The following is a 14,997-nucleotide window of genomic DNA, read 5'->3' on the forward strand; positions in this document are numbered from 1 at the left end:
AGTTCTGGGCTTTGACACGACTGATCCCAGTCGTGGGATCAGTCACTGTTCTAGTTACAAGAATAATAGAATAGAATCACTGTTTATAACTGGTAAACAGTGTAGGCAAAGAGGGCTCGACTTCCCCCGCAGGATGGCAGATTTGACTGTTGAAAAAAGCGAGAAGGTTCCAGCCTTGATGGCAGTGATACCCCATCTGAAAGAAATGCCATCATTATTATTATTATTATTATTATTATCCCAGGGACACGCATCTAGGGAATGAGTTGATTACGAGATCTCCCAAACATGGCACAAAGCCAGCATTCTTCTCCGACGCCCATCCTGCCCCTGCTGGGGTGAATATTTTTTTTTTTAATAGCATTTATTAAGCGCTTACTATGTGCAAAGCACTGTTCTAAGCGCTGGTTTTCCAAGCACTGAATATTGGCGCCTCCAGGCCGCCTGCCCTGAATGGGGCAGCCAAAGCAGCCTCACGTCCTCTTGCTGTGGTCCCAAACTCTGGTCGGTGACTGTATTTATGGAGAGCTTACTGTGTGAAGAGCACTGTATTAGGTGCTTGGGAGAGTACAGTCACGTTCCCTGCCCAAACGAGGTTACAGGCTAGCGGGATTGTGTTCCAAAGGAATCATCTCTCAGGGGACTCGGTGAGCTTAGCCGTGAGGAAGCGCTCCCCTTAAATCCACTCCCCCGTTGTGGGCGATCTCTGGTTAGAGACCTGTCCAGCTGTCCCTGGCCCACACCGGCAGACGCTCCATCTGTTTGGACCCCTTACTGCCACGGAGCACTAACTACCTCCCACAGCTTTAGGAGGGAAGCAGTGTGGCCCGGGAGTCAGAGGACGTGGGTTCTAATTCCAGCTCCGCCACATGTCACACGCTTGCTGTGTGGCCTTGGGCAAGTCACCTCACTTCTCCGTGCCTCAGGTCCCTCATCTGTGCAGTGGGGATTGAGTCTGTGAGCCCCGTGTGGGACAGGGACTTTGTCCAACGCAGTACCTCAAATAGTGTTTGGCACGTAGCACTTAAAAAATACCACAACTGTTTTAGGTACCGGCAGCTCAGATCGCATAGTTTGTGGGGATGCCCGTGTCTGCGGCTGGGTGGGCAGGGTGGCCTCCCTCCATGCCATCTGGGTCTTGAAAGGAGCGGGGATGCCAGGTGGAGAGTATGAAGAAAGTGCCCACACCCTGTCCCTCGGGGAAGAGTGGGATGGGGTTGAGGGAGGAGAGGACAGGGAGGGTGGAGCCCGGGGGGAAGACCAAAAGGTACTCGAGGAGAGCGGTGGCCCATCCCGAATGCAGGCGGAACTTGGGCACGTTGGACCCTGGCCGATTTTGCTGTGGGTGTCCGTGGATGGGATTGGGTGACTCGCAGTTTGGCCATTCTCTGAGACATCTCGCTTTTCAGACACAGGTTGCCTCACTCTATCTCAGTATATCCTCCTGGACCCCATCCTGATGTTCTTCATCATGGTTGCCACGCTGAGCATGGTCAAATACCACTCTTGTGCGGACAGGTGAGTGGAATCCCTAACGGGAGCTGGCTATGTCACTTTGCCTTTGATGATGATGATGATGGTGATTGTGGTGTTCATTAAGCACTTACTTTGAGCCAAGCCCCGTATTAAATACTTGAGGCAAAATAATCCAGCCACTCACAGTCCCTGACCCACGTGACGTGCACAGTCTAAGTAGGAGGGAGAACAGGTATCGAATCCCTGTTTTCAGAAGAGGAGACTGAGGCACAGAAAAGGTAGGTGGCCAAGTAGTAAGAACACCGGCCTGGGAGTCAGAGGACCTGGGTTCTAATCCCAGCTCTGCCACTTGTCTGCTGGGCGAGTCACTTCTGTGCCTCAGCTTCCTCACCTTTACCGTGGGAATTAATAGCTGTTCTACCTCTCCTAGACTGTGAGCCCCTTGTGGGGCAGGGACTGTGTCCGATCTGATTAGCCAGTATCTAATCGAGCCTGGGGCTTCTGGTCCAGCCTAGGATTCTTTGGGAGTGTGGGGCAGTGTCGTGGACGATCTATCCGGCCCAGCCTAGAAAAATTGCCTAGCAGTTCCGCGGAGGAAGGCACGGGAAATAGGCTGCAGCCCTTTGCTTCGTGGCCAGCCTTGCTCAACTCACCCCCAACCCCGACAGACCAATCCAGTCCAATTTGAAGAAGCTAATCCTCCAGCCTGGAGGTTTGGTTGTTGTGTTTTTTTTTTAAATAGTATTTGCTAAGCTCTTACTCTGTGCCAAGCACTGTACGAAGCACTGGGGCAAATGCAAGGCAAGTCAGACACGATCCCTATTCCACATTGCTAACCGAGCTTCTCAGACCCCGTGCAGAAGGGCTTCCTCAAATTTTCTTTTCATTTCCCACTGGGTGATGGCTGCAGTTGAGCCAGACTCTTCCAGGGCAGGTGACAGCCAGTTTATGAGGGAGGGAGAGAGAGACATGCCTTTCTTCCCTTCCACCTTCTCCCTTTCCTACCACTTTCCTTAAATCAGTGTCCTTGATTCAGCAATGACTTATCTCTTGTCGCTCCCGCAGGCCCTTCTCTACCCCGTGGTGGTTCTGGCTCACCCTGACAGGGACCAGTCTGGCTGGTGCTCTAGGGGTCAAGTTCGTTGGCCTCTTTATTGTCCTGCAGGTAGGACTGAACACAATTTCAGACCTCTGGGAACTGCTGGGAGACCTTAGTCTTACACTGGTGAGCATCCCTGGCGGGGGTTTTCTCTTCTGGAATGATTTCTTTGGTGGTTTTGAATGAGGAATCGGAGTCCGTGGGGTCTGAGACCTGGGAAGGAACATCACCGGGTTGCGGGGAAGGGGCAGATGTGGAGTGAAGCGGGGGAGCGCTGGAGGGGCTGGGGCGTGGGAGAAAAGGAAGCCACAAGTTATTAGGGTTCTGAATCTAGCCGTGTCGCTGGGAGTCTTGTAATCGGACATATCTGCTGCCCCTCTTGGGAATCCCGTTGTTCTGTTCAGCTGGACGTGGACAGACGGTCACCACCTAGAATTATACAGAAGCTCAGTAGACTTTACTATTGCTCTGTCAAGATGCAGTGAAAAGAGCAGTATTAATAATGATATCTGTAATTGTGGTATTTTATAATGCTGCCACTGATGCCTGTTTACCGGTTTTGACGTCTGTCTCCCTGCTTCTAGACTGTGAGCCTGTTGTGGTCAGGGATTGTCTCTATTTGTTGCTTAATTGTACTTCCCAAGCGCTTAGTACAGTGCCGTGCACATAGTAAGTGCTCAATAAATGCAGTTGAATGAATGAATGAGTTTAAGCGCATACTATTTGCCAAGCACTGTACTAAATTCCGGGGTAGAGACAAGCTAATCATATGGACAGAGTCCCTGCCCAAAATAGCGATCACCATCCAGGAGAGGGGCGGACAGGTGCAGTGCTCTGCACACAGTAAGCGCTCGATAAATACAATTGAATGAGCAAGTAAGCAGTGTGGCCTAGTGGATAAAGCACGGTCCTGGGTTCTAATCCCGGATCTGCCACTTGCCACTTGTGTATGTCGTCCCTTGGACAAGCCACTTAACTTTTCTGTGGCTGTTTCCTCAACTGCAAAATAATTGTTCTCCCTCCTATTTAGACTGTGAGCCCCAAGTGGGACAGGGACTGTATCTGGCCTGATTAACTTGTATCTACCCCAGCGCTTGGAGCGGCGTGAAACAGATACCATAAAAATAAACAAAAACCATGAAGTTTACTTCCATTTTATAGATGAGGAAGCTGAGGCCCGGAGAAGTGAAGTGGCTTGTCCAAGCTCACACAACAAACAGTAGAGTTAGATTAGCACCCGGGTCTTCTAACTCCCGAGCTTGTGCTCTTTCCGCTAGGCCACCCTGCTTCTCTGTTGTTGTACCCTGGCAGTTACCTAGAATAATACCGTGTAATTAGCCGGGGCTCTTCTTCTGGGGAGTGCAAAGTACTCCGCAGACCTTGTCTCCCTCGATCCACCTAGAACTTTTGTGGGGTGCTGATCAAGTGCTTAGTACAGTGCTCTGCACACAGTAAACGCTCAATAAATACGATTAAATACGATTGATGATCAGCCCACGACCGAGGATGTAATAATAATTTGAATAATTGTGGTATTTGTTAAGCACTTACTATGCACCAAGCACTGTTGTAAGCGCGGGGGGTAGATGCGAGGTGATCGGGTCAGACACAGTTCCTGTCCTACGTGGGTCCCATGGTCTTAATCCCCATTTTACAGGCACAGAGGAGTTAAGTGAGTTGCCCAAGGTCACACAGCAGACATGTGGTGGAACCAGGATTAGAACCCAGGTCTTTCTGACGCCCAGGCCCGTGGCCTCTCCACTAGGCCACGCCATTTCCCTGCTCGTGTAGGTTGTTCCCCGTCAGCCGAGGCCACCAAATGGGAGAGCTCTGCTTATAGTAGCCCATCAGAAGCAGCGTGGCTCAGTGGAAAGAGCCCGGGCTTTGGAGTCAGAGGTCGTGGGTTCGAATGCTGGTTCCACCACAAGTCTGCTGTGTGACCTTGGGCAAGTCACTTCACTTCTCTGAGCCTCAGTTCCCTCATTGGTAAAAATGGGGATTAAGACTGTGAGCCCCACGTGGGACAACTTGATCACATTGTTTCCCCCCCCCCAGCGCTTAGAACAGTGCTTTGCACATAGTAAGCGCTTAACAAATGCCATCATTATTATTATTATTATTATCAGGAGCCTAGGGAGTCCATTGTTTTCTCCCACTCCCCTGGGCTCTCGGGAAAGTAATGGGGTGGAGAGGCAGAGGGAGGCCGGGACCCCTCGCGGTTTCTTCGTCTGGGCCTTCGTCCCCGGCCGCGGGGTCCGGATTTCATCGGAGTCGTCGACCTTTGTGTTGCAGGTAACGCTGGGGAAGCACTTGGTGGCTCGGATCTTGTGTCTGATTGCGCTGCCCCTTGCTCTCTACACAGCCCTGTTTGCTGTTCACTTCCTCGTGTTGAACAGAAGGTATTTCCCGCCCCACCCCTCGCCCTGACTTCCTCTAGGTCTTCAGCGCCTTTCTCAGGCCCCGAGCTTCGCTGGGATCTTTCCTGGGAAAGACAGGGGCAGTCAGCTGGAGTGAGGGCAGAATATTCCGCTCCTTCCTGTTCCCCCTCCGTCTCCTCCCCCTTCTGTGCACCCGGGTTACCTTGCAAGGTAAAGATCAGTGCCCTGGCAGAAAGAAAATGAGAAACTTTGCGGTAGTCCCCGAGTTAGGTTTTTCTGGTGGTTGTTTTAATGGTATTTGTTAAGCGCTTACTTTGTGCCAGGCACTGGGGTAGTTACGTGCTAACCGGTTTGGACACGGTCCGTGTCCCATATGGGGCCTCACGGTCTTAATCCCCCTTGTATAGAGAAGTGAAGCGACTTGCTTAAGGTCACACAGCAGACAGGCGGTGGAGCCGGGATTAGAACTCAGGTTCTCATCGTGGCAGCGGGGAGGAGGCGGGAAGGGGACAGTCTTCCATCCATTTTGTGACCCTCAGCAGTTCTGCTTCTGCTCCCATGTCCCCAGTGCCCCTTCCGTCCTGCCCATTAGAAGCAGCATGGGTAGAGCACAGGCCTGGGACTCAAAGTCCTGGGTTCTAATCCTACTCCACCACTTGTCTGCTGTGTGACCTTGGGCAAGTCACATCACTTCTCTGAGCTCATCTGTAAAATGAGGACTGAGACAGTGAGCCCCACCTGGGACAGGGACTGTGTCCAACCTGATTTGCTTGTATCCAAGCAGCACTCAGTACAGCGTCTGGCACGTAGTAGGCGCTTAACAAATACCACAATCATTATTATTATTACTATTATTTCTTCTTGCTGCTTATTTTCCCCCCAGCGGTCCCGGCGATGGTTTCTTCAGCTCTGCCTTCCAGTCCCGGCTGACGGGGAACACCCTACACAATGCCTCCGTACCGGAGCGTGAGTGTCTGTCTCTAAGAGCGGTGTCCGTGGTCTTGGTCGAACACTTATTTGGTGCCAAGCCCCGTGCTGAGCACCGCCGTCCCCGGGCCCCTCTCCAGAGTGGGAGCTGCGGTAGTGCGGCTCTCGGGGGAGAGTTTCCAGGAAAACGTCTAGTCGCCTTTTATTTTTGAAGAAGATGCCATCGATGGCGGAGTTCGTCTCCGAGCCCGTGTGCGTGATGGCCAGAGGGAGATGCCCTGGATCAGGGAATGATGGGCAGGTCTTCCGCCTTAATTTTTTGCGCAGGGGTGAAATGAGATCCGCACGGCACTCCCTGGGGGGGCTCGGCGGAACGGCCCCGTTCGCCGTCTGCGCCGGGCAGGGGGTGACGGAGGTGAGAGTCTCTGTCCTCCGGGAGCCGTGGGTTTCTGGGGTTCTGAGGAGCCCCGTGCGTTCGGGGGAGGCCTTGGAGGAACCGCACAGCTCTGCCGCCCCTTCCTCCCCCAGACCTGGCCTACGGCTCTGTGATCACGGTGAAGAATCTCCGGATGGCCAGTGGCTACCTGCACTCTCACTGGCACTTGTACCCGGAGGGAATTGGCGCCCGCCAGCAGCAGGTGAGTGAGCCTGGAGACAGGCCCTCTCCCCACCTTCCCCCCCACCCCCATCCTTGACATTCTTATTTTGGAAATAATATGAAGGACCAGATGTTCGTGCCCGGCCTCTCCTTCACCGCTGTTCCTGGCAATCGGTAGAACCTGGAAGTCCCTGGAGGGAGTTGAACCTGGGGGCCACCTCGCTCTCTAGCCCGAATGGCCTCGCTCCTAACTCAATCTCCACGCAATCAGTGCTGTGTATTGAGCACTTCCCTTCTGTTCTCCCTCCACGTCCACACTGTTGGAGAACTCCCTCGTTGCCAACTTGTACTTCCCAAGCGCTTAGTACAGTGTTCTGCACACAGTGCTTTGCACATAGTAAGCGCTTAATAAATGCCATCATTATTATTATTAGTAATAAATACAATTGAATGAATGAATTAATGTCTTCAACTACCAGTTGACTGGGCGGTCGACTGCCAAAGCTACGTCTCCAGCCCTGATCTCCCTCCCTCTCTGCAGTTTCACATCTCCTCCTGCCTTCAGGGCGTCTCTGCTCGGATGTCCTGCTGTCACCTAAAGCTAAACATGTCAAAACCAGAACTTATCTTCCCACCCAAACCCTGGCCTTCCCGTAACTTTCCCATCACCGGAGACAGAACCACCATCCCTCCTGTCTCACGAGCCTGTAGCCTGCGCCGTGAAGTGTCGTGTAGACATTTGGGATACAGTTTGCCGTATGAGGGTTTTTTTGTTTGTTTTGCTTTATCTTTTTCCAATGTTTCTGAAGCTCTTGGGAGGTTCTGGGTTTGCCCTCTAGCCTGTAAGCTCATTGTGGATTAGGGAATGTGCCGGCGAACTTTGTTGCGTTGTACTCTTCCCCTATGCTCAGTACAGTGTTCTGCATGTAGTATGTGCTCAGTAAATACCATTGATTGATCGACAGTTGACTCTCAAGCGCTTGGTAGTTCAAGGGGTTCCATTCAGTCAGTAGTAGTGATGATTGATTGCCCTGCCCTCAGGGAACTTGCAATTTAAAAGCAAACTGCGCTAGACAGATGCAGTCCTCCCCCCGCCACCCACGCACACAGCATCAGAGATCTCAAACCAAACTAAAGCAGGTCATTATGAAGGCAGGATGCAGTCACCCCTCATCCCCTGCTCTGGGGTCTTCGGACGTGGAGATATATGGGAGAGGGGCGCAGGGGGAGAGGCCCCGATCGACTGGGGCATTCTTGCGTCATTCAGGTCACGACGTACCTTCACAAGGACTATAACAACCTGTGGATTGTGAAAAAGCCCAGCGTCAACGTAGGTAAGCAGGAGGTCGGCGAGGCCGGCCGGAGAACCGATGTTTCGTGATCGCGATCCTCTTTTTTTAACGTTCTCCCACCCTCCAGAAGGGTGGGCTGGTGGCGGGAGGGTTTCGGGGCCGAGCATTATGTGCGACTTGGGGCCAGTCACTTGACTTCTCTGGGCCTCAGTTACCTCATCTGTAAAATGGGGATTAAGACTGTGAGCCCGCCGTGGGACAACCTGATCTCCCTGTAACCTCCCCAGCGCTTAGTACAGTGCTTTGCACATAGTAAGCGCTTAATGAATGCCATCGTTATTATCATTAGACCCCGGCTTCCCCGGTCTGAAGCCGCCTTAATAGCGGGTCCGAGAGCAGGCTTAGCCCAGAAGGAGGAGACCCGAGCTGCTTAGTGGACAGAGCCCAGGCCTGGGAATCAGAAGAACACGGGTTCTAATCCCGGCTCCGCCCCACGTCGGCTCGGTCAATTCACTCCGCTTCTCTGGGCCTCAGTTACCTCATCCGTAAAATGGGGGAGGACTGTGGGCCCGATACGGGACGGGGACTGTGTCCAATCTGATTAACTCGTATCTACCGCGGTGCTTGGAATAGCGCTTCGGCACGTAGTAAGCGCTTAACAAGTACTATTACCATTATTATTATCGCTTGCCCGGAAGGAGGGAGCCTGCAGGCATCACCAGGGAGCAGGTGGCAGCTGCCCTCGTTTCATCATCATCAGTCGTATTTATTGAGCGCTTACTGTGTGCAGAGCACTGTACTAAGCGCTTGGGAAGTACAAGATGGCAACATATAGAGACAGTCCCTACCCAACAGTGGGCTCACAGTCTAAAAGGGGGAGACAGAACAAAACCAAACATACTAACAAAATAAAATAAATAGAATAGATATGTGCAAGTAAAATAAATAAATAAATAGAGTAATAAATAGGTACAAGCCCGTTCCAGCATGCAGCGCAGCTCCCGCTGTTCCAGCAGGACCGAGCGGTGTCCACCAGTCTACAGAAGTGGCCCCCTAGGCCACTGCGGCTTGGGGCAGGCTGGGCCTTAGGCCCCTGGCCGGGGTTTCGCCCCGTGCTTCAGCCACCTGATGGGAACCAAGCCGACGGACTGACGCCCCATACTTCATGCTGCCCATACTTCATGCTGCTGCCCGGATTATCTTTGTCCAGAAACGCTCTGGGCATGTTACTCCCCTCCTCAAAAATCTCCAGTGGCCACCAGTCAACCTACGCATCAGGCAAAAACTCCTCACTCTTGGCTTCAAGGCTGTCCATCACCTCGCCCTCTCCTACCTCACCTCCCTTCTCTCCTTCTCCAGCCCACCCTGCACCCTCCGCTCCTCTGCCGCTAATCTCCTCACCGTGCCTCGTTCTCGCCTGCCCGCCGTCGACCCCCGGCCCACGTCACCCCCCGGGCCTGGAATGCCCTCCCTCTGCCCATCCGCCAAGCTAGCTCTCTTCCTCCCTTCAAGGCCCTACTGAGAGCTCACCTCCTCCAGGAGGCCTTCCCAGACTGAGCCCCTTCCTTCCTCTCCCCCTTGTCCCCCTCTCCATCCCCCCCATCTTACCTCCTTCCCTTCCCCACAGCACCTGTATATATGTATATATGTTTGTACATATTTATTACTCTATTTTACTTGTTCACATCTATTTTATTTTGTTAGTATGTTTGGTTTTGTTCTCTGTCTCCCCCTTTTAGACCGTGAGCCCACTGCTGGGTAGGGACTGTCTCTATCTGTTACCAACTTGTACTTCCCAAGTGCTTAGTACAGTGCTCTGCACACAGTAAGCGCTCAATAAATACGATTGATGATGATGATGAAGGCCGCCTTCTCTAGAGGGTGACAGATTGCCGCCAGCGGGTCAGGCCTTCCGCTCCAGCCGGGGAGAGGGCAGGGAGCACCTCCTGCTCGCCTTCATTTGCACTCTTGCTAGCCCACTGTCTGTTGGATGCACCTGTCTTAGGGCGATCCTCCTCGGGCGGGGATGGGCAAGCTGGCCTTGCCAACGGTCCTTCCCGCCGTTCATTTCTCCTTGCCCGCTTGCTCGTTTCACCTTCTCCGTCGGCCGGCCCGGTTTCGTTTAGTGAGACGGCCGGCAGGACGGTTTTCTGGCTTTGTTTAAAATCCCTCACCTCTCCTTTCCAGGGATGGTTGAATTCACTGGATCCCCTTGAGACTGTAAGGAAACGTGTCTGCTTTTCTGCTTATTGCACTCTCCCAAGCGCTTAATACGCTGCTCCGCACAGAGCGCTCAGTAAATTCATTCAATCATTTATTGAGCGCTTACTGTGTGCAGAGCACTGTACTAAGCGCTTGGGAAGCACAAATCGGCAACATATAGAGACGGTCCCTACCCAACAACGTTCTCACGTTGATTGAGTGATCTAAGACTATGCTTCCTGAGTATCGAACCCCTCCGAAAGATGTGCAGTTAAGTTTAAATTCAGTGCAGTTGAAGAGGAGCCTGTGTAGCATTCAGTGCAAAAAGAGGGACGATGATGAGAATGAGGATTATGGTATTTAAGTGCTTTTCATGTGCCAAACACTGTACTGAGCACTGGGGTTGATAAAATATAATCAGGAAGGCAGTCCCTGTTCCACATGGGGCTCACGATACAAGTGGGAGGGAGAACAGGTAGTGAAACCCCATTTTACAGGTAAGGAAACCGAGGCACGGAGCAGGTCACGCAGGTCTCTTAGCAGGCAAGTGGCAGCATGGGGATCGGAACCCAGGCCCAAGCTCTTCTCTACATTCAGAAGCCGGATGGTCTAGTGGAAAAAGCTCGGGCCTGGGCGTCAGGGGACCTGGGTTCTATGTCTGCTTCTACCATTTGCCTTCCGTGTAACTTCTCTATGCCTCAGTTTCCCCATGTGTAAAATGGGGGGTCAGTGTCTGTTCTCCCACCTCCTCAGACGGTGAGCTCCTTGTGGGACAGGGACTCTACCCGACCTGATTATCTTGCATCTACCCCCAGCGCTTAGCACAGGACTTGGTACATAGTAAGTGCCGAGCAAATACTACTTACTACTCCTAATAAGAGTAAGTAGAGCCAGATCTGCTGATTTCACTGGGCCACGATGTAATCTTGAGTGTTAGGCCCAGGCTAAGACGTAGAGTTACCATTGCACGTGTATCATAAGTAATAATAATAATAGTAATGGAATTTATTAAGCGCTTACTATGTGCAAAGCACTGTTGTAAGCGCTGGGGAGGCTACAAGGTGACCAGGTTGTCCTACGGGGGGGGCTCACCGTCTTCATCCCCATTTTGCGGATGAGGTAACTGAGGCCCAGAGCAGTTGTGACTTGCTCAAAGTCACACAGCTGACAAGTGGCAGAGCCAGGATTTGAATCCATGACCTGTGACTCCAAAACCCATGCTCTTTCCACTGAGCCACACTGCTTCTGGTCGGTAGATAGGTGAACACCATTGTTAAAGGTCCAAGCTGTAAAAGTAAGCTTCAGTTGTTTGGCGGCTTCCTTCCCGACATGTCTTGTTTGACTTCCTGATGTCTCTCCCTAGAGTTCTGGAAAGACAATGTTGTTGAGAAATTCTCAGGAATTGTGTGCTCTCTGACTGTCCAGAGACCTAGCAATTTGGTGTTTTAGATGGGATTCTATTTTTATCAGGTAGATTTATTATTTCTCCTCAGCAGCCTCAGAGCTGGTAAACTTCACTTATGACCGGGTCCCAATCTATTTCTAGGGCCTCAATTCCCCGAGGGCTTTACTGCTTGGCGTGGGTAGCCTCTGTGGCCTGTTCGTAGCTCGGTTTCACCGCCAGATCTTTTCGCCCGTCGACATGGGTCTGGGTTCTGTTTGGCCTTGAAGCCAGAATTGGCCGATCCTCCGTCTTTTCGGGAGCGCTCCCCATGAATATTAGGGCAAACGGTGGTTGGGCCAGGTGGCTGCGTGTTTTTCGTTGTTCGTTTTGCGATAAGCGCTTACTATGTGCCAGGCACTGTATTAAGCGCTGGGTGCGGGCTAATCGAGTTGGACGCTGTTCGTGTCCCACATGGGGCTCCCAGTCTTAATCCCCATTTTACAGATGAGGTATCTGAGGCCCAGAGAAGCGAAGTGACTTGCCCAAGGTCCCACAGCACACAGGTGGCGGAGCTGGGATTAGAACCGGCTCGGGCTCTTTCCGCTGGGCCACGCTGCTTCTCGTCGCCTTGTTCAGGGGTCATTCCTTGCCTTTGATTTCTCATGTGGCCCATCCCTTAGATCCCGCCTTCCCGGTGGAATTCGTGAGACATGGAGACATCATTCGGCTGGAGCACAAAGAGTAAGGCTTTTGGAGGGTCAGGGGTCGGGGTGTGGGTTCTCAATTCCCAGTTACTTGGAATTAAACGGGAAACTGACTGTGGTAAATGGGGAAATGTTTAACCGGTGACCCCGTTTGGGAATTAACTGGGAACTGTTGGGAAGCAGTGTGCTTCCTGCTTCTTCTCATACTTTCTCTTGGGGGACCAGAGAGCTGCTGCCTTCTACTTCTGTACACAGACTTCAGGGAGCTCCTGAGGATGAAGAGAGGCCTGGTTTTAAAAGTTCAAACCCTCCCCTCATCTCAGTCCCCACTGAGCCCCCCAAATCCTTCAGTTCCGCTGGTTGCAGCGCAACTCCGGTAGCCGGAATTGAAGTCCCACCTTATGCGTCCTGCAGTTTAAGCGAAACACCCTTTTCCTTTGAATTCCAGGACTTCGCGAAACCTACATAGCCACCAGCACGAGGCCCCCATGACCAGGAAGCACTATCAGGTCACTGGCTACGGGGTGGTAAGTGAACGGCCGAAGTTCCAAGCATGATAGGAAGTATCGGAGCTAGGAGAGCGATTGTCTGTGTCTCTGAGGACGTGCGATGCCAGCGTGTTCCCGAAGCTTTGAGGCAGCATTAGGGTAACTTAATAATACTGGGGCTGGCTCCTTTTGGAAAAGCGAATCCATAAAATCGCCATCCATGCCCTGGGACATTTCTATTTACACCTTCTCTGTAGCACTACTAATATTTTTAATACATGTTAAGAAGGCCGTTTGGAACTAAGCTTGAGGTAAGGGCCGACGTCTCAAAGCTAAGATTTTTAGACTGTGAGCCCACTGTTGGGCAGGGACTGTCTCTATATGTTGCCAATTTGTACTTCCCAAGCGCTTAGTACAGTGCTCTGCACACAGTAAGCACTCAGTAAATACGATTGATGACGATGATGCGTGTAGGGATAATCTAGTGCCCCTTTGACCTTCTCCAGATTCCTGTTGACGTAACATTAGTTATCACATCTTGGGAGAGCCTGGGGACTTTGTCTCCATTTAACGTGGAGAGTTGTTTTGTAGGCACCTTCGTCCAATCCCATTTTTCTGGGTTTAATCCTCCTTGTAGGGTCAGTAGGTCAATTTTTGAATTACAGTGTGCAAAGGAGACTCCTGCCCTGTCGCCTATGCGGCACCCCCCGGTTGGCCAACCTCCGGGGCGGAACCCGGCCAAAATCTAGTCCTGCTGGCCAAGGTGAGGTGAGGGTGGTGACCAGATGATGGGCGAGATCCAGATCCATGAGTCGAAAAGGGGTGTAGACCCCCAAACTGCCCTATTTTTAGAGACCAGCGAAAACTGGAATCTGGTATCCGAGGAACAACTGTTTCTCTTCCGTCCAAACCCTAGATTCTGGGCATGGATCTCCTGTCCGTCAATATATAGTCATGGAAAGAGCTGTTACTCTGTGCAGGCTACCATGCGTTTGGGAGAGCGAACACAGAGCAAGCACTCGAAAAATAGTATTGAGTGGTTGACTGAGCCAGCAGTGACGGGGCAGGCGCCTTGGACGCGATGGCTTCCTGGCGGTGGCCCCTGAAGGAGGTAGGAGGTAGCCCTTTTAAACGCGATGATTCTTGAACGAGCTCCATTCCCTTCTCCCTTCTCGCCTGCTCTTCCCCCCCCCGAACTCCTCTTGCTTCTCGGGCGCTCTGGGCCTGGTCCACGGCGCAGAACGGCACGGGAGACTCGAATGATTTCTGGCGGATCGAAGTGATGAACCGCAAAGCTGGGAACCGGATCAAGGTGTTGCGCAGCCGGATCCGACTGATCCACCTGGCCACCGGCTGTGTCCTGGGCTCCTCGGGGAAGACGCTACCCAAGTGGTGAGTCCCTGGCCCTCCTGGGAGCTCACGTCCGAGGCCTGGGCCCTTTGGGTCAGGGTGGCCTTCTGTTCAGTACCTGCCAAGACCGTCTATCTTCTGGCTTCCTAATAATAGTAATAATTGTGGTGTTTAAGAGTTTACTATATGCCTGACACTGTACCGAGCGCCGGGGTAGATATGAGATCATTCATTCATTCAATCGTATTTATTGAGAGCTTACTGCGTGCAGAGCACTGTACTAAGCACTTGGGAAGTACAGGTTGGCAACATATAGGGACGGTCCCTACCCAACTTGGGCTCACAGTCTAGAAGGGGGAGACAGACGACAAAACACAACATGTGGACAGGTGTCAAGTCATCAGAATAAATAGGAATAAAGCTCGATGCACATCATTAACAAAATAAATAGAATAGTAAATATGGACAGGTAAAATTAGGAGAAGCAGAGTGGCTCAGTGGAGAGAGCACGGGCTTTGGAGTCAGAGGTCATGAGTTCAAATCCCGGCTCCGCCAGTTGTCAGCTGTGTGACTTTGGGCAAGTCACTTCACTTCTCTGGGCCTCAGTTACCTCATCTGTAAAATGGGGATTAAGACTGTGAGCCCCCATGGGACAACCTGATCACCTTGTAACCTCCCCAGCGCTTAGAACAGTGCTTTGCACATAGTAAGTGCTTAATAAATGCCATTATTATTATTATAGAGTAATAAATCTGTACAAACATATACAGGTGCTGTGGAGAGGGGAGGAGGAGAGGAAAAAGGGGGCTCAGCTGGGATCAGGTCAATCAATCAGTCGTATTTATTGAGCGCTTACTGTGTGAAGAGCACTGTACTAAGCGCTTGGGAAGTACAGGTTGGCAACACATGGAGACGGTCCCTACCCAACAGTGGGCTCACAGTCTAGAAGGGGGAGGTCCCACGTGAGGCTCACATTCTATGTAAGAGGGAGAACAGACATTGACGACCCCCCCGCCCCCCTTTTTTGCAGGTGAGGGAACTGAGGCACAGAGAAGTTAAATGACTGGCCCAAGGTCACAGTGCAGACAGATGGCAGAGC

General features: G+C 52.0%; 1 protein-coding gene across 1 annotated transcript in view; it reads left to right on the plus strand.

The window, feature by feature from the left end:
- Positions 1 to 14,997, plus strand: part of POMT2 (protein O-mannosyltransferase 2) — a 52,395-nt gene that overhangs the window by 23,501 nt on the left and 13,897 nt on the right. The window contains exons 7-15 of the mRNA XM_038746060.1: positions 1,410 to 1,518; positions 2,542 to 2,701; positions 4,868 to 4,974; positions 5,837 to 5,919; positions 6,409 to 6,518; positions 7,746 to 7,812; positions 12,037 to 12,097; positions 12,509 to 12,587; positions 13,789 to 13,940. Of these exons, the coding sequence (XP_038601988.1) occupies positions 1,410 to 1,518; positions 2,542 to 2,701; positions 4,868 to 4,974; positions 5,837 to 5,919; positions 6,409 to 6,518; positions 7,746 to 7,812; positions 12,037 to 12,097; positions 12,509 to 12,587; positions 13,789 to 13,940 (928 nt within the window). The remainder of the gene's footprint in view (positions 1 to 1,409; positions 1,519 to 2,541; positions 2,702 to 4,867; positions 4,975 to 5,836; positions 5,920 to 6,408; positions 6,519 to 7,745; positions 7,813 to 12,036; positions 12,098 to 12,508; positions 12,588 to 13,788; positions 13,941 to 14,997) is intronic.

This window comes from Tachyglossus aculeatus, chromosome 1, assembly GCF_015852505.1.
Source record: "Tachyglossus aculeatus isolate mTacAcu1 chromosome 1, mTacAcu1.pri, whole genome shotgun sequence".
In the NCBI taxonomy this organism is placed as follows: Eukaryota; Metazoa; Chordata; class Mammalia; order Monotremata; family Tachyglossidae; genus Tachyglossus; species Tachyglossus aculeatus.